Source organism: Bubalus bubalis, chromosome 8 (genome assembly GCF_019923935.1).
Source record: "Bubalus bubalis isolate 160015118507 breed Murrah chromosome 8, NDDB_SH_1, whole genome shotgun sequence".
Taxonomy (NCBI): Eukaryota; Metazoa; Chordata; class Mammalia; order Artiodactyla; family Bovidae; genus Bubalus; species Bubalus bubalis.
Genome location: NC_059164.1, coordinates 63,305,804 through 63,327,829, shown reverse-complemented (window position 1 = coordinate 63,327,829; position 22,026 = coordinate 63,305,804). Strand labels below are relative to the sequence as shown.

The window sequence follows — 22,026 nt, the reverse complement described above, 5'->3', positions numbered from 1 at the left end:
AAGTAAAGATCCCACATGCTGCAATGAAGTTCGAAGATCCTATGTGCCACAAGTAAGACCCAATGCAGTCAAATAAAAAATAAAACACTGAGCAATTGAACTGAACTGAACTGATTTTAGAAAATGAAAAATAAAAATAAAGGCATTCAATTATTAAAAAGAGTAAAATATTATTTTATTATTTTTTATTATGGGAAATTTTAAACATAAACAAAAACACAAATAATAGTAAAGCAATCCCCTATGTGTTCATCACTATATACTCTTTAAAAAATAGCAGCTTTATTGAAATATAATTCACATGCCATACAATTAAACCATTTAATGTATACAATTCAATTTTGTAAATCTATTCACAGATATGTGCAACCATCAGTTGCATGACTGTAAATCTTAGAATATTTTTATCACCTCAGAAAGAAACCTTGTACCCTGTGCTTATAACTTTCTTGTCTTCTCCTCTCCTTCAAACCTAAGAAACCACCAATTTACTTTGTCTCTATGGATTTGTGTATTCTGTACATTTTATATAAATGGAATCATATAATATGTGGTCTTTTGTGATTGGCTTCTTTCTCTTGAAGTAATGTTTTCAAGTTTCATCCATGTTGCAGCATATATTAGTTACTCCATTCCTATCATCACTGACTAATATTCTATTGTATGGCTATGCTACTTTGCATTTATATATTCATTAACTGGTAGGCAATTGGGTCATTTCCACCTTTTGGGTATTATGAGTAGGGCTCCTATAAGCCTGAGTTTATTTCTGAACTCTCAGTTCTTTTTCATTTGTCTAGTCCACTCATATGCCAGTACCATACTGTCCTGATTCCTGTTGCTTTGTAGTAATTTTTGAAATGGGGGAAATATGAGTTCTCCAATTTTGTTCTTCTTTTAAAAGATTATTTTGACCACTCCGAGTCCCTGTTAATTCTATAAGAATTTCATCAGAAGCCTGTCAATTTGTACAAAGAAGCCATGTGGAAATCTGGTTGCTGCTGCTAAGTCGCTTCAGTCATGTCCGACTCTGTGTGACCCCATAGACAGCAGCCCACCAGGGTCCCCCGTCCCTGGGATTCTCCAGGCAAGAATACTGGAATGGGTTGCCATTTCCTTCTCCAATGCATGAAAGTGAAAAGTGAAAGTGAAGTCGCTCAGTCGTGTCCGACTCTTAGCGACCCCATGGACTGCAGCCTACCAGGCTCCTCCGTCCATGGGATTTTCCAGGCAAGAGTACTGGAGTGGGGTGCCATTGCCTTCTCCGGAAATCTGGTAGGGATTGCATTGAATGTGGAGATCAATTAGGGAAGTATTGCCATCTTAATAATGTTAAGGCTTCAGAACCATGAACATGGTGTGTTTTCCTGTTTAGACCTTTTTTTTCTTTTGACTATATTTTGTAGTTTTCAGAGTATATATTTTATATGTCTTTTGTTACTTTTATTCCCAAGTGTTTTATTCTTTGGATGCTATTGTAAATGCAGTTGTTTCTTATTTTCGGATTGTTCATTGCCAATACATAGAAATACAGTTGATTTCTGTGTGTTGATCTTGTATCCTTCAACCTTACTGACTTGTTTATTAGCTCTAATAGTTTTTGTTTGTTTGTTTTTACTGAATTCTTGAGGATTTTCTATATACAAGATCATGTCATCTGTAAGTAAAGATAGTTTTACTTTTTCCTTTCCAATCTGTAAGCCTTTAATTTTTTTCTATTTAATTGGCTAATTTACAGCCTCCAATATAATAGTCAAATGAAGTGGTTAAGAAGGACATCCTAGACTTGTGTCTGACATTAGGGAGAAAGCACCCAGTCATTCACCATTAAGTATGGTATAAATTATGAGTTTTGCATGTAAGTGCTCTCTTTCTGTTTGAGGAAGTTCCTTTCTATCCTAGTATGTTGAAAACATAGGTGCTAATAATCAATAAACAATCTGTAATAAGAATCAGTTCAGTTCAGTTCAGTTCAGTCGCTCAGTCATGTCCAACTCTTTGCGACCCCATGAACTGCAGCACGCCAGGCCTCCCTGTCCATCACCAACTCCCGGAGTTCACCCAAACTCACGTCCATGGATTCAGTGATGCCATCCAGCCGTCTCGTCCTCTGTCATCCCCTTCTCCTCCTGCCTCCAATCCCTCCCAGCATCAGAGTCTTTTCCAATGAGTCAACTCTTCACATGAGGTGGCCAAAGTACTGGAGTTTCAGCTTTAGCATCATTTCTTAATAAGAATAAAAATAGAAGAGCTTTATTTGAGCCAGACTGAGGGCTACAGCCTGGGAGACACAGATTCAAGAAGTTACAACTTTATAACCAAAAAGTTATGTAAATTGTTTGTGAAGAATTAGGATTGGAGCTTGGAAGGATGTTTGTTAAGGATTTATTGGGGTTTGAAATGGTTGCATAGTTATGAGGAAAGACTTTGAGATTATAAGGTTGCAGCTGGTAGCTGTTAGCAGATATTGTTTCAAAAAGTTCTGCATGTGTTGTTGAGTTTGATACAGTTCAGATAATCTAAGTTCTCAGTGATGCAGTAACATGAATAAAATACATCCACCATGGCCATCTGGCTCCATTTTGGATGTCTGAATCACAGTTACTCCATTTTGATTTTGATTTTTTGATTTTTTAATTTTATTTTATTTTTAAACTTTACAAGATTGTATTAGTTTTGCCAAATATCAAAATGAATCCGCCACAGGTATACATATGTTCCCCATCCTGAACCCTCCTCCCACCTCCCTCCCCATACCATCCCTCTGGGCCGTCCCAGTGCACTGGCCCCAAGCATCCAGTATCGTGCATCGAACCTGGACTGGCAACTCGTTTCATACATGATATTTTACATGTTTCAATGCCATTCTCCCAAATCTTCCCACCCTCTCCCTCTCCCACAGAGTCCATAAGACTGTTGATTTTTAAATACACTCTTTTCTTTAATGGTTAAAGCAGATGTGCCATGCATATTTGACAGGTTATAAGACAGGCTATTTGACAGGGTGCTCCAGTTCATGTGAAGTTTAAATTTAATTGTATTTTAAGCCAGAATGACTTCCCCATATCTCATATGTGAAAATTTCTTCCATCAAGAGTTTTTACAATTGAAGAGTTTTGGATTTTGTCAAATGCTTTTTCTGACTCTGTTTATAAGATCAGGTGTTTTTTTAATTTTACTTCATTGGTTTGGTATATTTTCTTAAATAATTTTGGGTGTTAAACTAACATTGTTTTCCTGGGGGTAAATTTCACTTGGCCATGGTGTTTAATTCTAATCACATGTTGCTTGATTCACATTGCTGGTGTTGTGTTGAAGATTTTTACATACACATTTGTAAGAGACCCTGGTCCATTGTTTTCTTTTCTTGTATTTGTCTAGTTTTGTTATCAGTGTAACACTAGCTTCATAGAATGAGTTGAGAAGTGACCCCTCCTCTTTTATTTTTTGGAGAGATTAGTGAACAATTGGTGTTAATTGTTTAAAAACATTTGGTGAAATTTACCCTCTGAGCTTAGTCTTTCCTCCCTTTCTTTCTTTGAGCCTGGTCTTTTTTTGTAGGTAGTTTTTTGATTACTAGTTCAGTCTTTCTGCTTTTTATAAGTCTGTTTAGATTTTCAATTTCTTCTGTAGTCAGCAACAGATAGGTGGCAGCAAGACAAATAATGCTGACGTCCTGCCCCTCCTGGGAAAATGGTTTTCTGATTGGGAGCTGTGGGGAGAGGGTTCTTGGCTGTACCAGTCTGCAGTGCAGTACTGTCTTGCTGAACTAGGAGTATGGAGGAGGGAGTGTTAGTTTAAATATTACAGACTCTTACTGTTCTTACTGAGTTTTAGATTTTTAGCGTTTCTTTATTTGCTGTATGCTCCTAGGACAACTTCCAGAGATGTTAAATGATTGTTTTAAAAAATTATTTTCAGAATTTCACTGGGAAGTGGGCCCATGGAACTTCTCACGTGTCATGCTGAAAGTGGAATTCTCTGAAACTTTAAGTTGTATAACATATGGTTCTGGGAGAAATACCTATATTATCCCACGATTTCATCAGAGTTTCATTAGATATAAATGTGTTCTGGAGTCTGTAAGATTTATATTTAAGAGCAAGTAGGTGGTGCTAGTGGTAAAGAACCTCTCTGCCAATGGAGGAGATGCAAAGAGACATGGGTTTGATCCCTGAGTCAGAAAGATCGCCTGGAGGAGGTCATGGCAACCCTCCAGTATTCTTGCCTGGAGAATCCCCATGGACAGAGGAGCCTGGCGGATTATAGTCCATAAGGTTCCAGAGTCGGACACAACTGAAATGACTGAGAAAGCGAGCAATAAAAATGATTATGTCTAAGGTTATTCGAACACAGCTGCAAAGAGAATTTTTTTGTAGGTGTGTTTTATTTTGCAAGCCAAGAGATTAAGCTTTTTTGTTGTTGTTGTTGTAGATAAGCAGGGATATCTAGCAACCTTAGGTTGTTCAGACTTGCTGTCCAATCTATGAAGCCAAAGTGGAAAAGAACTCCCCTTTGAAATCTTTTGTCCTGCAGCCTAAGGTATCATGTAAAAATACACCAGTTTTTGAGAAAAGGAAATTAATGATGTACAAATTTAGCACAAATGAGGGTTTGTGTTTTCTTAATTTTTTGGGAGTGGGTAGTACACTGTTCTCTGCTTCTGCCTTTGAAATTGAAAAGAGAGGCACTGGGAGACACGCTACTGGCCATCAGTTCAAATTGTTAGTTTTCCTATTGTTCATTAATTTTTAAAGATGTTAGACCTTATTTAGCAGTTGATTGTCCACAATGGTAAATGATAACACCTGGGTCATGGGCGAACCAGTGTGCGAATTGTGATATAATATAATTCATGCAGTTCTGCTATATATTAGGGCTTCCCAGGTGGCACAGTGTTAAAGAATACGACTGGAAAGCAGGAGATGTGGGTTTGATCCATGGGTGGGGGAGATCCCCTGGAGAAGGAAATGACAACCCACTCCAGTATTCTTGCCTGGAAAATTCCATGGACAGAGGAGCCTGGTGGGCTACAGTCCATGGGGTCACAGAGAGTCAGACACTACAGACTGCATGCTCACTTTGTATTAACTTATGTTTTGCCCTGGTATGAAGGTAAGTTGGTCTGAAATGAAGTAGCTGTGGTCTTGTGAAGAAGAGCTATTTGTTGGACCTAGGTTTAAAAATAGCACCCCCCCCTTTTTAAATTACAACAAAGCAAAACAACAACAACAAAAAAAACCTCTCTACTGACCTATGCTTTTTCAGTATTTCAGATATTAAATTGAAGGCAGTGACAGCCTAACAAGACCAGGTCTAGAGACCTGGAGAGGGTATGCAGAAATGCTTCTGCCATTAGGTCTGTAATTTAGACAGGGATCAAGACTATCCCCAAGGAAAAGAAATGCAAAAAAGCAAAATGGCTGTCTGAGAAGGCCTTACAAGTAGCTGTGAAAAGAAGAGAAGTGAAAAGCAAAGGAGAAAAGGAAAGATATACCCATTTGAATGCAGAGTTCCAAAGAGTAGCAAGGGAAGATAAGAAAGCCTTCCTCAGCGATCAGTGCAAAGAAATAGAGGAAAACAACAGAATGGGAAAGACTAGAGATCTCTTCAGGAAAAGTAGAGATACCAAGGGAACATTTCATGCAAAGATGGGCTCAATAAAGGACAGAAAAAGTATGGACCTAACAGAAGCAGAAGATATTAAGAAGAGGTGGCAAGAATACACAGAAGAACTGTACAAAAAAGATCTTCATGACCCAGATAATCACAATGGTGTGATCACTCACCTAGAACCAGACATCCTGGAATGTGAAGTCAGGTGGGCCTTAGGAAGCATCACTACGAACAGTGGAGTGGAGGTGATGGAATTCCAGTTGAACTATTTCAAATCCTAGAAGATGATTCTGTGAAAGTGCTGCACTCAATATGCCAGCAAATTTGGAAAACTCAGCAGTGGCCACAGGACTGGAAAAGGTCAGTTTTCATTCCAATCCCAAAGAAAGGCAATGCCAAAGAATGCTCACACTACCACACAAATTACACTCATCTCACACGCTAGTAAAGTAATGCTCAAAATTCTCCAAGCCAGGCTTCAGCAATACATGAACCGTGAACTTCCAGATGTTCAAGCTGGTTTTAGAAAAGGCAGAGGAACCAGAGATCTAATTGCCAACATCCACTGGATCATGGAAAAAGCAAGAGAGTTCCAGAAAAACATCTATTTCTGCTTTATTGACTATGCCAAAGCCTTTGACTATGTGGCTCACAACAAACTGTGGAAAATTCTTCAAGAGATGGGAATACCAGACCACCTGACCTGCCTCTTGAGAAACCTGTATGCAGGTCAGGAAGCAACAGTTAGAACTGGACATGGAACAACAGACTGGTTCCAAATAGAAAAGGAGTAAGTCAAGGCTGTATATTGTCACCCTGCTTATTTAACTTATATGCAGAGTGCTGCTACTGCTGCTAAGTTGCTTCAGTCGTGTCTGACTCTGTGCGACCCCATAGATGGCAGCCCACCAGGCTCCTCCGTCCCTGGGATTCTCCAGGCAAGAATACTGGAGTGGGCCTCCATTTCCTTCTCCAATGCATGAAGGTGAAAAGTGAAAGTGAAGTCACTTGGTCGTGTCTGACTCTTAGCGACCCCATGGACTGCAGCCTACCAGGCTCCTCCGTCCATGGGATTTTCCAGGCAAGAGTACTGGAGCCAGGTGCCATTGCCTTCTCGGTATATGCAGAGTGCATCATGTGAAATACTGGGCTGGATGAAGCACAAGCTAGAATCAAGATTGCCAGGAGAAATATCAATAATCTCAGATATGCAGATGATACCACTCTTATGGCAGAAAGCGAAGAAGAACTAAAGAGCCTCTTGATGAAAGTGAAAGAGGAGAGTGAAGAAGTTAGCTTAAAGCTCAACATTCAGAAAATGAAGATCATGGCATCTACTCTTATCACTTCATGGCAAATAGATGGGGAAACAATGGAAACAGTGTCAGACTATTTTTTTGGGCTCCAAAATCACTGCAGATGGTGACTGCAGCCATAAAATTAAAAGATGCTTAATCCTTGGAAGGAAAATTATGACCAACCTAGACAGAATATTCAAAAGCAGAGACATTACTTTGCCAACAAAGGTCCGTCTAGTCAAGGCTATGGTTTTTCCAGTGGTCATGTATGGATGTGAAAGTTGAACTATAAAGAAAGCTGAGCACCGAAGAATTGATGTTTTTGAACTGTGGTGTTGGAGAAGACTCTTGAGAGTCCCTTGGACTGCAAGGAGATCCAACCAGTCCATCCTAAAGGAGATCAGTCCTGGGTGTTCATTGGACGGACTGATGTTGAAGCTGAAACTCCAATATTTTGGCCACCTGATGCGAAGAGCTGACTCATTTGAAAAGACTGTGATGCTGGGGAAGAGTGAACGCTGAAGGAGAAGGGGACGACAGAGGATTAGATAGTCTCATGGCATCACTGACTCAGTGGACATGAGTTGGGTAAACTCTGAGAGTTGGTGATGGACAGGGAGACCTGGTGTGCTCTGGTCCATGGGGCCGCAAAGAGTCGGACATGACTGAGCAACTGAACTGAACTGAACTTAGGGGAGTCATATACCTATAGATTGAGAAGACTAGCTGATTGATAAGTACCTTCTAGCTGTGGAGGCTCTTGATTTCAAAAGTGAGTCTTTTTTTCTGAACTTTGGAAAGATGACTAGTGGCAGGGGTCACAGGAAAAAGGAAGAGAAGTAGAGCATTGCTATAAGAAAACATCCGCATTGGGTATCAGGTATCAGTTCAACTAGTGGTTTTCAAACTTTAAGGTACATATGAATCGCTTGGGGATGTTGTTTGGGGTGGAGTTGGGATTCTGAATTTTCACAAGCTCTTGGGTGATGCTGACCTGAAGTCCAGGGACTACACTTGGGGTAGCAAAGCTAAATAATCTAGAAAAGGAGGACTTTCAGAAGCTAGTGAAGTGGTAGGTGTCTAAGGAGAAATTGATAGAGCAGGAGAAACAGGAAGGAACTAAATGTTGCCAGTTGTATTTTGTTAATAAGAATAGATATTAAATTTTATGATAGAAATCCATGAGAAACTACTGCTTGATTTAGAACACTTCCATTTACACACAGTGTTGGAGAGTTAGTTTTTCATATTGGAGATTCCTCCCCCCACCCACCTTTATTCTAGCAAGCTGAAAAAATTTGTTCACTAAAAAAGGTTTTTAAGGCCATGTTCACATAATAGGTATTTTCATCTGATGAAGTCATGTGTGTTTATATTCAAACTACAGGTACATATACTTTTCGCCCTTCCTGATTATGCTTTTTGTCCTTTTAAGTAATATATCATAGCCGTGATGATGATTATATGCTGAGTGTTGTGAGACCTCCTAGTGAATCATTGAATGGTGTTGAATTGGGGTCATATTCTGCCCTGGGCTGCAAGAGAATGATGTGTCTTTATTGTGGCAGTCCAATGGTATGATGTGTTACAATTTTCCAATGTATCTCAAGTATGTAATGGGAATATATGGCATTTATTAAATACTGTTACATCCCTCTCAAATTTAAAAATTCAATAAAAGTATAATAGAAGTGTTTATTATGGTTTTGAATATTTGCTACGAGATTTGAAGTTTAGTCATCTGGAAATCTGTATGGTTTTACATAGTGCCATTATTAATAACAGGTGATACAGATGGTTTTTCAGAAACTCTCCCACATGTTAAAACTTAAGTTTACTTACCTGCTAGGTATTTTTCCTTCATTTTCATCAACACCTTGCCTTTACCTGACTGCTTTCTTTTTTAACATAAAGAGAGGGCTTTACATGGAATTTTCTTTCTCCCCTACCCTGTTGTTTCTTTAAAATTGTCACTTTGAAAGAATTTTACAATCACATAGAAGCTGCAAAAATAGTAGTTTCCCAGTGATAAAGTACAATTATTAAAGCCATTAAATTGACATTAGTACAATAAATATTGAGCCATGCCGTGTAGAGCCACCCAAGACCATCATAGTAATCCTGTTCATTAAGATCTTTTTTGTACAGTTCTTCTGTATATTCTTTCCATCTGTTCTTGATCTCTCCAGTGTCTACTAGGTCCCTATTGTTTCTGTCCTTTTATTGTGCCCATCTTTGGGCAAAATGTTCCCTTGATAGCTCCAATTTTCCTGAAGAACTCTCTAGTCTTTACCCTGATTATTGAAGAGATCAAGAAGAGATGGAAAGAATACATAGAAGAACTGTACAAAAAAGATGTTAATGAACTGGATTACTATGATGGTGTGGTCTCTCACCCAGAGCCAGACATTCTGGACAGCAAAGTCAAGTGGACCTTAAGAAGCATTGCTGTTAATAAAGCTAGTGTATGCGATGGAATTCTAGTAGAACTATTCAAAACCCTAAAGGGTGATGCCATCAAGGTGTTGCATTCAATATGTCAGCAAATCTGGAAGACCCAGCAGTGGCCACAGGACTGGAAAAGGTCAATCCTCATCCCAATTCCCAAGAAGAGTAGTACTAAAGAATGTGCTAATAATTGGACAGTTGCACTCATTTTCTATGCTAGTAAGGTCATGCTTAAAATCTTGCATGCTATGCTTCAGCATTATGTGAACCAAGAACTTCCAGATGTCCAAGCTGGGTTTAGAAAAGGAAGCGGAACCAGAGATCAAATTGCCAACGTTCAGTGGATCATAGAGAAAGCTAGGAAAGTCCAGAAAAACACCTACCTCTGTTTAATTGACTATGCCAAAGCCTTCAGCTGTGTGGATCATAATAAACTGAAGAAAGCTCTTAAAGAGATGAGAATACCAGAGCATCTTACCTGTCTCCTGATAAACCTGTATGCGGGTCAAGAGTCAGCAATTAGAACCCTGCATGGAACAACTGATTGGTTCAAGATTGAAAAAGGAGTACGACAGGGCTGTCTGCTGTCACCCTGTTTGTTTAACCTATATGCTGAGCACATCATGAGAAATACCCAGCTGGATGAGTTACAAGCTAGAATCAAGATAGGTGGGAGAAACAGCAACAACCTCAGATAGGTGAATGATATCACTCTAATGGCAGAAAGCGAAGAGGAAGTAAAGAGCCTCTCGATGAGGGTGAAGGAGGAGAATGAAAGAGCCAGCTTAAAACTAAATATTAAAAAAACTAAGATAATGGCATCTGGCTCCATTACTTCATGGCAAATAGAAGGGGAAAAGGTGGAGGGAGTGACAGATTTCCTCTTCTTGGGCTCTCAAATCACTATGGATGGTGACTGCAACCATGAAATCAGAAGATGTTTGCTTTTTGGGAGGAAAGCTATGAAAACCTAGACAGTGTGTTGAAAAGCAGAAACATTACTCTGCCAGCAAACGTCTGTATAGTCAAGGCTATGATTTTCCCAGTGGTCACGTATGGTTGTGAGAGCTGGACCGTAAAGAAGGCAGGGTGCTGAAGAATTGACACCTTTGTCCAAGGAACTCCTGAGAGTTCCTTGGACAGCAGGGAGATCAAACCAGTCAATCTTAAGGGAGATCAACCCTGAATACTTATTTGAAGGAGTGATATTGAAGCTGAAACTCCAGTATTTTGGTCATCTGATGCAAACGGCTGACTTACTGGAAAGTCCTTGATGCTGGGAAAGATTGAGGACAGAAGGAGAAGAGGGCATCAGAAGATGAGATGGCTGGCTGGCATCACCAATGCAATGGGCAAACTTTGGGAGATGGGGAGGGACAGGGACGCCTGGTGTGCTGCAGTCCATGGGGTCGCAAAGAGTCAGACATGACTGGGCAACTGAACAACAGCAACTATACTCTATTTAGTACTATAGCTAAATTACAGATCTTATTTCAATCTCACCGTGTTTTATATTACATACACTTTTTTTTTTTTGTAGGAATACTGCTCTAAGAAATAAAATTTATGCCATGGAACCACCACCAAAGTCTGGTTCTAGAACTTTTTCATCACCTCAAAGAAATTCCTTTGCATTAATCATTTAAAGTCATACCCTCTCTTAACCTTGGTAACCACTGATCTGTTCTCCATCAGCTTAATTTTGTAATTTTGAAAATGTTGCAGAAATGAAATTATTTAAAATGCAACCTTTTTGTAAATCAACTATAATCCAATAAAAAGTTAAAAAGGTAGATAAGCAACAGGGATAAGTTGTACAGCACAGGGAATTATAGTCATTATATTGTAAAAACATTTTTTTTTTTTTTTGGTTGTGCTCATAGCATGTGGAATCTTAGTTCCATAACAGGGATCAAACTCATGCCTTCTGCACTGGGAAGCATAGAGTCTTAACCACTGGACCACCAGGGAAATCCATTTGTAATAACTCTTAGTGGAATATAATCTATAAAAATACTGGATCACTGTGCTATATACCTGAAACTTATTTAATATTGGAACTCACATATACTTCAATAAAAAAATAATGAAGTAAAGGAAAAAGCAACCTCTTAGGACTTCTGGGCTTCCCTCAGATGGTTAAGAATCTTCCTGCAATCCTGGGGACCTGGGTTCAATCCCTGGGTCTGGAAGATCCCCTGGAGAAGGGCATGGCAACCCACCCCAATATACTTGCCTGGAGAATTCCATGGAAAGAGGAGCCTTGAGGGGTACAGTCTATGAGGTCTCAAAGAAGAGGTCACAAAGAGTAGGACGAGACTGAGCACAGACACACACAAAAGATATGGAAGGAACCTAAATGTCCATCAATAGATGAATGAATAAAGAAGATGTAGGGTACACACACACACACACACACACTCACACACTCACTCTCTGTCTCTCTCACAGTGGAATACTACTCAGTCATAAAAAGAATGAAATAATGCCATCTGAAGCAACATGTATGAACCTAGAGATTATCATACTAAATGAAATGTCAGAGAAAGGCAAATATGATAGCACTTATATATGGAGTCTAAAATATGACACAATAAACTTACTTATGAAACAGAAACAGACTCACAGACATAGAAAACAAACTTATGGTTACTAAAGGGAAAGGGGAGGCGGGGGTAAAGATAAATTAGGAGCTGAGATTAGCAGATACATACTACTATATATAAGATAGATAAACAACAAGGTCCTACTGTATAGCACAGGGAACTATATTCAATATGCTGTACTAAACCATAATGGAAACTATATATATGTAAGTATATATATATATATATATATATATATATGCACACACACAACTGAATCACTTTGCTATACACCAGAAACTGACACAACATTGTAAATCAACTATACTTCAACAAAATAGAGTGCTGCTCCACCAAAAAAATTCCATTGTATGTATATACTAAATTTTGATTATCCACTTATTTGCCAGTGGACAGGTGGTTTGTTTCTACCTTTGGCTCTTGTGAATAATGCTGCTATAAACATATGTATGTGTACGTGTTTAGATGCTTCAGTCATATCCAACTCTTGTGACCCTATGGACTGTAGTCCACCAGGCTCCTCTGTCCATGGGATTCTCCAGACAAGAATACTGGAGTGGGTTGCCATGCCCTCCTCCAGGGGATCTTCCCTATCCAGGGATTGAACCTGTATCTCTTAGGTCTCCTGCATTGCAGATGGATTCTTTACCACTGAGCCATGAACATGGTTGTACAAATATCTCTTCGAGAAACTGCTTTCAGTTCATTTGGCTAATACAGCCAAATGAATTCCCATAAGTGGAATTGCTGGATCAAATGGTAATTTAAATTTGTAATTTTTTGAGAAAACACCAGACTGTTTCCACAGTGGCAGCATCATTTTATATTATTACCAGCAGTGCACAAGGGTTTGACTACTCTACATCATTGCTAACACTTATTATTTTTGGTAATAGCCATCCTAATGGATGTGAGGTAGTATCTCATTGTGGTTTTGGCTTGCATATCTCTAATGATTAGTGATGTTGAGCATTGTTTCATGTACTTGTTGTCCATTTGTCTATCTTATTTAGATAAATGTCTCCTTAACTCCTTTGCCCATTTAAATTTTGTTGTTGTTGTTGAACTTGACCAGTTCTTTATGTACTGTGTATCGTGGCTCTTTTCAGATACATGATTTGCAGATACTTGCTCCTATTTTGTAGGCTGACTCTACTGTGCTTTTATTCAGTCCTCACATACCGTTCTTACCTTTATTTTATATTAACAAATGAGGAAGCCAAAGTATAGAGAGATTCAGTAACTTTTAGTAACCTGCATCTGGTTGCCTGGTTAGTATATGGCAGAGCAGGGATTCAAACTCACATCAACTGTCTCCGGAGGCTGTACTTTTTACCACCATATTATGGTCAGCTAATTTCTTAGCCAACTCTATGAATACAAGTAATCTTGATTTCTGTGTTTAACCTGTGTGGAAGGCCTACTGAAAGAAGCAGATTGATCTACCTTTTAAAAAAAGTATGGCGATCCTCATTATGTGCATATTCTGTATTTGTGAGTTTTTCTGCTCACTGAAATTTTTTGTAATCCCAAATCAATATTCATAGTGCTTTTGGTGTCATTCATGGTTGTGGGCAGAGTGGGAAAAAATCTGAGTCACGTGATACGGATATTCCCAGCTGATGTCAAACACAGCAGCTCTCTGCCTTCTTGTCTTGTCTCCGCTCTCATTTTTTTTTGTAGTCTACTTAGTGCCTATGTAGTCTACTTATTCCAACTCTGTGGTTTGGGTTTTGTGTATGTGTGTGTGTGATATTGCTATTTAAAATTGTCCCCCAGAGTAGTGCTAAAGTACTCTCTAATGTTTCTAAGTGCAAGAAGGCTGTGAATGGACTCTATGGAGAAAATACATATAGTAGATAATTTTCTTCAAATATGAGTTGTAGCGTGGTTGGTCATTGAGATCAATGTTAATGAACCAGCAGTATATAAAAAAACTATCTTTAAACAGAAACACACAAGAAACAAAATTATGTATTGATTGGTTGCTGAAAATGCTGTGAATAGAAGCTTGTATGACTCTAACCCTCTATTTCCTCTGGAAGCAATGGTACAGTGTTTGCAAATTCAATGGTTGCTGCCACCTTATAGAAGAGAGCTTCTTTGAATGAAAAGAGTTGACTGCTTATCCTAACTATCATTTAAATCAGTGTATCTTGAAGGAAGCTAAATAAATTCTCATAGAATCCCAGGGTGGGTATGTGATGTGTGTGCTTAGTTGCTCAGTCATGTCTGACTCTTTGTGACCCCGTAGACTGTAGCCTGCCAGGCTCCTCTGTCCATGGTGATTCTCCAGGCAAGAATACTGGAGTGGGTTGCCATGCCCTCCTCTAGGAGATCTTCCCAACCCAGGAATTGAACCCAGGTCTCCCACACTGCAAGTGGATTTTTTACTGTCTGAGCCACCAGGGAAGCCCTAAAAAGTGTTAGTCACTCAGTCATGTCTGACTCTTTGTGACCCTATGGACCATATAGCCTGTCAGGCTTCTCTGTCCATGGAATTCTCTAGGCAAGAATACTGCAGTGGGTTGCCATTCCCTTCTCCAGGGGATCTTGCATACCCAGGGATTGAACCTGGATCTCCTGCATTGCAGGCAGATTGTTTACCATCTGATCCACCTGGGAAGCCCCCTATGTGGTTTGTACTGTAATTTAAAAGGTCCAGTGTGCTTTCACATCCACCACATCCATAGCCCAGTGGTATGGCTGGTGTATCCTCATTTTAGATGAGGAATCAAAGTGCAAAGGGGTTATGTGAGTTGCCTGAGGACACACAGGTAACTAGTGCTATAAATAGACCTACAGCCCACATTTCCTAGTTATTTTTTTGGTGTGAATTTCCTCTTCCATCTTCCTTTCTACAGTTAGGGGAAAGAGAGTGAAAGCTTCCTGGCGTGCTGTGATTCATGGGGTCACAAAGAGTCGAACACGACTGAGGGACTGATCTGATTTGATCTGAATGTACCCCTTCTGGTATTAGTCATTGATGCATTTGATCTCATTTTCTCTTCTTAGCAACTCATTGTGACAGGAGATGCTACAGTCTTTCTAATGACCAAACTGAAGGGAAATTAGGAAATTAGGTGACTAGTGCTGAATTATGTGCTGACTAGTACTGGTAGAATTTGGATCTTGATCCTTCAAAGAATATGTTACTTTGTGCAGTTGTCTGCTAAATGTCCCAGAGGAGAGAATTGACGAAACATAAATGTATAATTTCTCAGCTTCACTTTCCAATGGCATGGCAAAATATTTGACTAATGTTTCCACTCATTTGGAGTTGTGGTTTCACGTATGTCCACAAAATATCAAAAAATTAGAGTTAAATAGAATATTTTTTCTCAAAGTTGTCTAAGTTTAGTTTGTTCTGTATGCTGTAGGAGTTAATCAATTCATAAATCCTGTTGTGACTTGTACTTTGTGAAGTGGATTTTGATTATAAATAAATGCTTTCTTTTTAGAGTGAACGAAAATGTCTTTATTTAAAGCCCGTGACTGGTGGTCTACTGTTCTGGGAGATAAAGAAGAATTTGATCAAGGCTGTTTGTGTTTGGCTGATGTTGACAATACTGGAAATGGACAAGGTAAACAACTTATCACTAAGCACGTTGGAACAAAGCATTTTATAGGGATGAAATAAAAACGATTAAAAAAAAATGTATACAGAACTTAGGTGAACTGTCATGATTATGTCCCAGTTTTTTTTTTTTTTAAACAAAGTTACCCAGTTTTTAAGATCATTTGCCTTATAAGTAATATTTATGTAACAGGCTGATAAATGTAGTTATTACTTGTGTTTTGTTGTTTGTATTTTTTCTGGTCTGTGTTGATTCTGTCATATTTGCTGGAACTCAGAAAAATATTATAAAGTATCATTTAATTTATTTTTATTTGTTGCAAAATCAGGTGTTGTAGGGTAGAACTGGCAAAATATTTTTAGTTTTGAAAATTTTTCTTTTGTAGAAATTATTTGCAAGAAAAATTATTTAAAATTGAATCTAAAAGCTGTTTACCAAATTATGTTAATCTCTCTCTTTGTAGAAAACAATTCTTAATCATTGCTTTCATTTTTATATTTTGATACTAGAAACAATATTCTATTTTATTCTTATAGTATTTGCTCCTCTTTGCATGTTCATATATCAAGTGGTCTTTAAAACATTTTAGGTCTGTATTATTGCTATTTGAAATTTATATTTGGTTTAAATGATTTATAGACATGAGCTTTTTTTGTTGTTGTTATTAAGATAGTCACTGACTATAGTCACTGACCTCTTAAAAAGAAAACTTATAATACTCTTTCTTCTGTTCATTTTATATAAATATTGCCCCTTTACATTTCCCTTTATTTTCTTTCTCTTGCCTGTAATGAAAATAGTAGAATTTGGGTTGTACGGTGAAAGGGGAAAATGATATAAGCAATGAAGAGTGGAAGTCACTAAGCTGTTCTGAGTACCTACTACATTGTATCTAAGGAAGATCTGGGCCCTGCCTTCCTACTGATAGGAGCTGTGAATGTCTTCTATTTGGAGGATGTCCTGAGTGGTTCTTTAATGATTATCAACCCTGCCTCTTGCTCAAGTGTTTGTTTAAATGTGTAATTCCCCTATAATTTGGCAGCCTAGAAGAGTCATACCACAAAAATACCTACCAGAGAGAAATAGTTTCATACCCACCTCTGCCTAAACTATTTAAAACTCAACTTGGTTGTAAACTGTACTTACTGGTTATCTGAATAACATGGTGTTCACTCCTTATTTTTATTAGAGCTTCTCAGTGGGGTGCCACTAGTGGGTTACTAGTATGCTGAAATGTTGCGTCCCCCTAATTTTCATCCAGCTATGAGCAGCTTCCTCTGTTTTCCCGAGCATGCTATACAGAAATCATTCTCTCTCTGTGTGTTCCATACAGAAAAAAAAAAAAAAAAAAAACAAACCACTGATCATTATTTCTCAAAGCCTGGACCACCTACATCATAATATTCTGAAGTGATTATTGTGTATGAAGATTTTCTGTCCCACGTGTACAGGATCCTCAAAGATCGTATTCTCTGGAGGGTAGATGGATTGGATGGTGGCTTAGGTATCTACATTTTGACAAGCTCCAAAGTTGAATGGTGGCACACTAAAGTTTAACAATTATTATTGTTGACCTTACGTGGAAGTTTAGTGAGCGCAGTTTCGAGCATGTTCTGTTTGAAACAGAAACGTCTGGTAGGCAGAACTGAAGTAGAGATTTGGGAGTGAGCAGAATGTATGTAGAGAAGGCAATGGCACCCCACTCCAGTACTCTTGCCTGGAAAATCCCATGGGCGGAGGAGCCTGGTAGGCTGCAGTCCATGGGGTCGCGAAGAGTCGGACACGACTGAGCGACTTCACTTTCATTTTTCACTTTCATGCATTGGAGAAGGAAATGGCAACCCACTCCAGTGTTCTTGCCTGGGGAATCCCAGGGAGGGGGGAGCCTGGTGGGCTGCCGTCTGTGGGGTCGCAGAGAGTCGGGCACAACTGAAGAGACTTAGCAGTAGCAGTAGAATGTATGTATTTGAAGTGAATGAGCAGAATGATTGTATTTGAAGCCCTGGGAAGGGTAAAAATGCACAGAGAGATAAGATGGAACAAGAGGGAAGGAACCTTAGGACCATAACCTGGAGAAAATGAACAATCAGGGAGGAGCTTTGGGAAAGGTAGTCAATAATAGATTCTGATTGGGCAGTCAGAGAGGCAGGAGAGCCAGCTGGGCTGGCACCTGGAAGGCGAGATTTAGTGACATAAAGACTGATGCGTTTCCACATTGTTTTACAACTAGTGGTTCATTAGTGTCCTTGGTAAGGGTGGATGATTGGGCACAGTGGTAACAAAACGTAGATTTGCAGGGAGCAAAGGATTGGGAGGTGGGAAAGACTGAATGTTCATGGCCCTTTAAAGAAACAGCTGTGAAAGGAAGAGGGAGAATGATCATTGGTGACCACATAGGGTAAAAGAGAAATGGGAAAAATTGAACGTGTAGCATAGAGGAATGAGATTCGTTCTAGAGAAGGGATCTAGAGTAGACAGTAGGAGATGGGATGAGGTGTGCAGATGGAAGGGCTATCTTTAAGCTTGTGTGAAAAATTTTTTTCTCTGTGACAGAAGGCAAGAAGATAAGAACGGACATAGATGAAGAGAAGTTTACAGGTTAGGTTGGGAATTGAGACAGCAGTGCCAGTCGATCCCTACTTTCTTAGAGGTGATCAGAGAGTGAACGAATAGTATTAGCGCCTTGAAATTGCTTTGGACGAAGTTGAGTTGATTCCCAGAAGAAGGATTCTTCAGTCTTGAGGGGAGATTGAGAGAAAATTAAGGATCCCTTCATCCTGAGAGAATCTGAATGGTTCAGCTTAGATTACATGCTAACCTATGGCCTGGAGGGAGTGTTTATTACAAGAATCAGAGTTAAACACAAACGTAAGGCAGACTAAAAAATAGTTCTTACACTTATCACTTTTAGCTTCTCAGCATTTATACCTAACGTGGGGCAACTGTCCCTTGTACAACTGCACACACACATATTCTTACCCATCTGCAATGAAAGATAACTGTGCACCTACTGCTTCAGAGGCACTTTCAAAGAGCCCTGGCTCTTCAAGACTAGACTCTCTGGGTGTTATCCCTTTCATTTGTCATTCCAGTATTCATGTTCTGATATTCTGCTGCCTCTAGAATAATTGATACATACAATTTGTGTTCACGGTTTAATATATGCATAATATTAATAGTCAAGGAAAAGATGAGAAAGAAAAACTTAAAAATTAAGATGAAGGAGCAGGAAAAATTGTATGGCAACTTGAAGTCATGTTGGGAGCTACATCCTTCTGTTTTGCAACTGGTCACCTGTTGCAGGTTAGGTTGGGAATTGAGACAGTAGTGCCAGTTGATCCCTACTTTCTTGGAGGTGATCAGAGAGTGAAAGAATAGTATTAGCACCTTGAAATTGTTTTGTGGCCTAGGTCTTCATTCCTGAGGGATCTAGAACACTGGTGCTTGCCTGAAGAGGATTATAGTAGCTTCATTTACGACTGATCCAGACAGTACAGGGAAGAGCCCATGGGGTCCCTGGCTTTCACTCGTATTTCTTTCAGTCCCATTCAGCCCTTTTGAGTAGAGGCAATGGCAACCCACTCCAGTACTCTTGCCTGGAAAATCTCATGGATGGAGGAGTCTGGTAGGCTGAAGTCCCTGGGGTTGCTGCGAGTCAGACATGATTGAGTGGCTTCACTTTCACTTTTCATTTCCATGCATTGGAGAAGGAAATGGCAACCCATTCCAGTGTTCTTGCCTGGAGAGTCCCAGGGACAGGTCAGCCTGCTGGGCTGCCATCTATGGGGTTTCACAGAGTCACACACGACCGAAGTGACTTAGCAGCGGCAGCCCTTATGAGAGGATGTTGGCAGTCCTGGGTCCTGCGGATTGGATTGTGGTCATACTTGTAAATGTATACTCTTGCTCCTATTAAGTGAAAGCAAACTGTTCCTGTTGGTCTCTGTGTATTGTAAAGGAGAAAAGGCATTACTAAGATTGGGATGTATTAGTTGGCTCCAAGAAAAAACAGTGTGAATAACAGAAGAATTTAGAGTTGCCCTTTAAGTTGTACTGATCAACCTTAACTCTATGCTTCAGTGCTTCAGTGCTAAGTCACTTCAACTGTATCTGACTCTTTGAGATCCTATGGACTGTAGCCTGCCAGCTCCCCTGTCCATGGGATTCTCCAGGCAAGAATACTGGAGTGGGTTGCCATGCCCTCCTCTAGGGGATCTTCCCAACCCAGGGATCAAACCTGCATCTTTTATGTCTCCTGCATTGTCATATGGGTTCTTTACCACTAGTGCCACCTGGGAAGTCCCTTAACTCTTTCAAACCCATTAATTAGATTTTTTATCAGCAAATTTAGTTATTAAACCAAAATTCTTTGATAGGAATTATCACATATATACAGTTAAGTTTTTTTGGAATCAAATTTTAGGAGACCATCTCAAATCAGGCTTAGAAATGGTATTGATTTTGATTTTCTCCCTGTTGAGAGATGGAGTTCCACTGGCTTCTTTATAGCCCTTTTAATATAATATCCCTTACCGTACACCTTAGGGAACCAAATGGTTATTCCACAGTTTTCTACAGAAATATATTTCCTTTAAGCTCTCAGTTACTGGGTGAGAAATCATAGATTGGCTTTGCTTCCCCACTGGGGTAAAATAAGTTAGAAAGTTAATTTATCATAATTATGAATCTCCATAATTGGCAGCAACAATATCTTCCTGGGCTTCCAGAATTAGTAGTAATTTAGAGCCAATATTCAGTGTTCTCATAAAGGTTGGGTATTTACCTTTGTTAGTACATTTGAATGAATGACTACTGGTTCGACAGGGAAGAATCTGAGGAAACTTTATATTAGGCATGTGTGGTGTTGTAATTGTGTTAGTCACACACTTGTATCTGACTCTTTGTGACCTCTTGGACTGTAGCCTGCCAGGCTCCTCTGTCCATGGAGAATCCAGGCAAGAATACTGGAGTGGGTTGCCATTCCCTTCTCCAGGGGATATTCCTGACTCAGGGATTGAACCTGGATCTCCTGCATTGCGGACAGACTCTGCTACGGCAGTCTATACATAGCCCTGTCTTTGTTCAGGTGACTCCAAGTCTATAAATTGACTTAAGTATGGGGTTCAAGTGACTCCAAGGCTGTAAATTGACTTAAGTATGGTATTACCAACTCAATGGACATGAGTTTGAGTGAACTTCGGGAGATAGTGAAGGACAGGGAAGCCTGGTTGCAAAGAGTCAGACCGACTGAGCGAATGAACAGCAACAATGGGGTTTGGTGCAATGCCATGACTGTCTGATATTGTGGCTTGAATTAGTCCTTTTTTTCATAGACCTGGAATATTTTTGGTTATAGACTTCAGAAAAGGCCTTAATTTGATAAGCACACTTAATGCATTGTTACAATTAAATAGTACTCAGTAATAAAAAGAGAGAAATCATTGGGGAAATAAAGGCCTTAGTGAGTTGCCTGTTTGTTCCATTCCTGGGGATCTTGTGTTAATTATAGCTTGAAATCTGCGATAGTTAGACTGTTACCTGAGATCTGGTTACTATGATAATCCCACTATTTTAATAATTATACATACAGGTTGTAATTCTAGGGGTTAAGTTGTCACCATCTGGGCTTGGCCATCCTGACTTCCTCTTACCCCTGAGGGTGGGGCAGTTGAAGGCGAACCCCACTCTTTTTGATCACTGTCTTTACTTTTATGTAAGAAACCTGGAGAGACTGTGAACTCATTTGTTACTGTAATTTAAAACCTCTAGTGTTAATCCTGAACTGGATTCTTAGGGGTTAAGCCCCCTGTGAAATGAGGTAAGAAATTGTTTCCTCAGACTCCCAAAGACCCTTAGTTTTACCCTGAGATGAGAATTTTGGTCAAAACCTATCATTCTCTTACTTTAAATTATCCAGTGCCCTTAGAAAACGCCATCTTACATATGGTTTGGCATTGCTCCTTCCTGTTCATTTGGCAGCAGCTGTTCAGTTCACTAGAGTGTTACCTGCAGTGGGCACAGTGTTCCAGATGCTTGGAGGTGTTAACTTGATTAGCTGTTCTGTCACTGTGTATGATGCTGTTTAACTCCATATAAATTATGAACAGGAGTTTTAATGCTTTGTGCCCCAACTCACCTCAAGAATGAATTTCTAAATATCCCTGAAGGAATTGGTGTCTGTAGTTTATTCCTTGGTGCTAATTTTGTATATCAGTTAACATTTTTTTCTACAAGTGACAGGAAACAATTATGATAAATGCAAACAAAAGAGAGATTGGAAGGAGAGTGACATAGCTCTCTTGAATGTAGAGAGTTCATTTGGCCAAGCCTTAGTCAGAGTCAGGAACCAGGTATGTCTCAAGAGAGTTTGTAAACCTCTGAGGCTGCCATCAGATCACGTAGAACCAGATTCTTTTTTTTTTTAAATTGAACTATAGTTGATTTACAGTATTGTGTTAATTTGTGCTGTGTGACACTCTG

General features: G+C 39.4%; 1 protein-coding gene across 2 annotated transcripts in view; it reads left to right on the top strand.

Annotated features, from left to right (window-relative positions):
• Window positions 1–22,026, top strand: part of BBS9 (Bardet-Biedl syndrome 9) — a 474,928-nt gene that overhangs the window by 3,885 nt on the left and 449,017 nt on the right. For both annotated transcript variants that reach the window (XM_025291193.3, XM_025291190.3), the window contains exon 2: window positions 15,430–15,552. In XM_025291193.3, coding sequence (XP_025146978.3) covers window positions 15,441–15,552 — 112 coding nt within the window. In that variant the 5' untranslated portion in view covers window positions 15,430–15,440. The remainder of the gene's footprint in view (window positions 1–15,429; window positions 15,553–22,026) is intronic.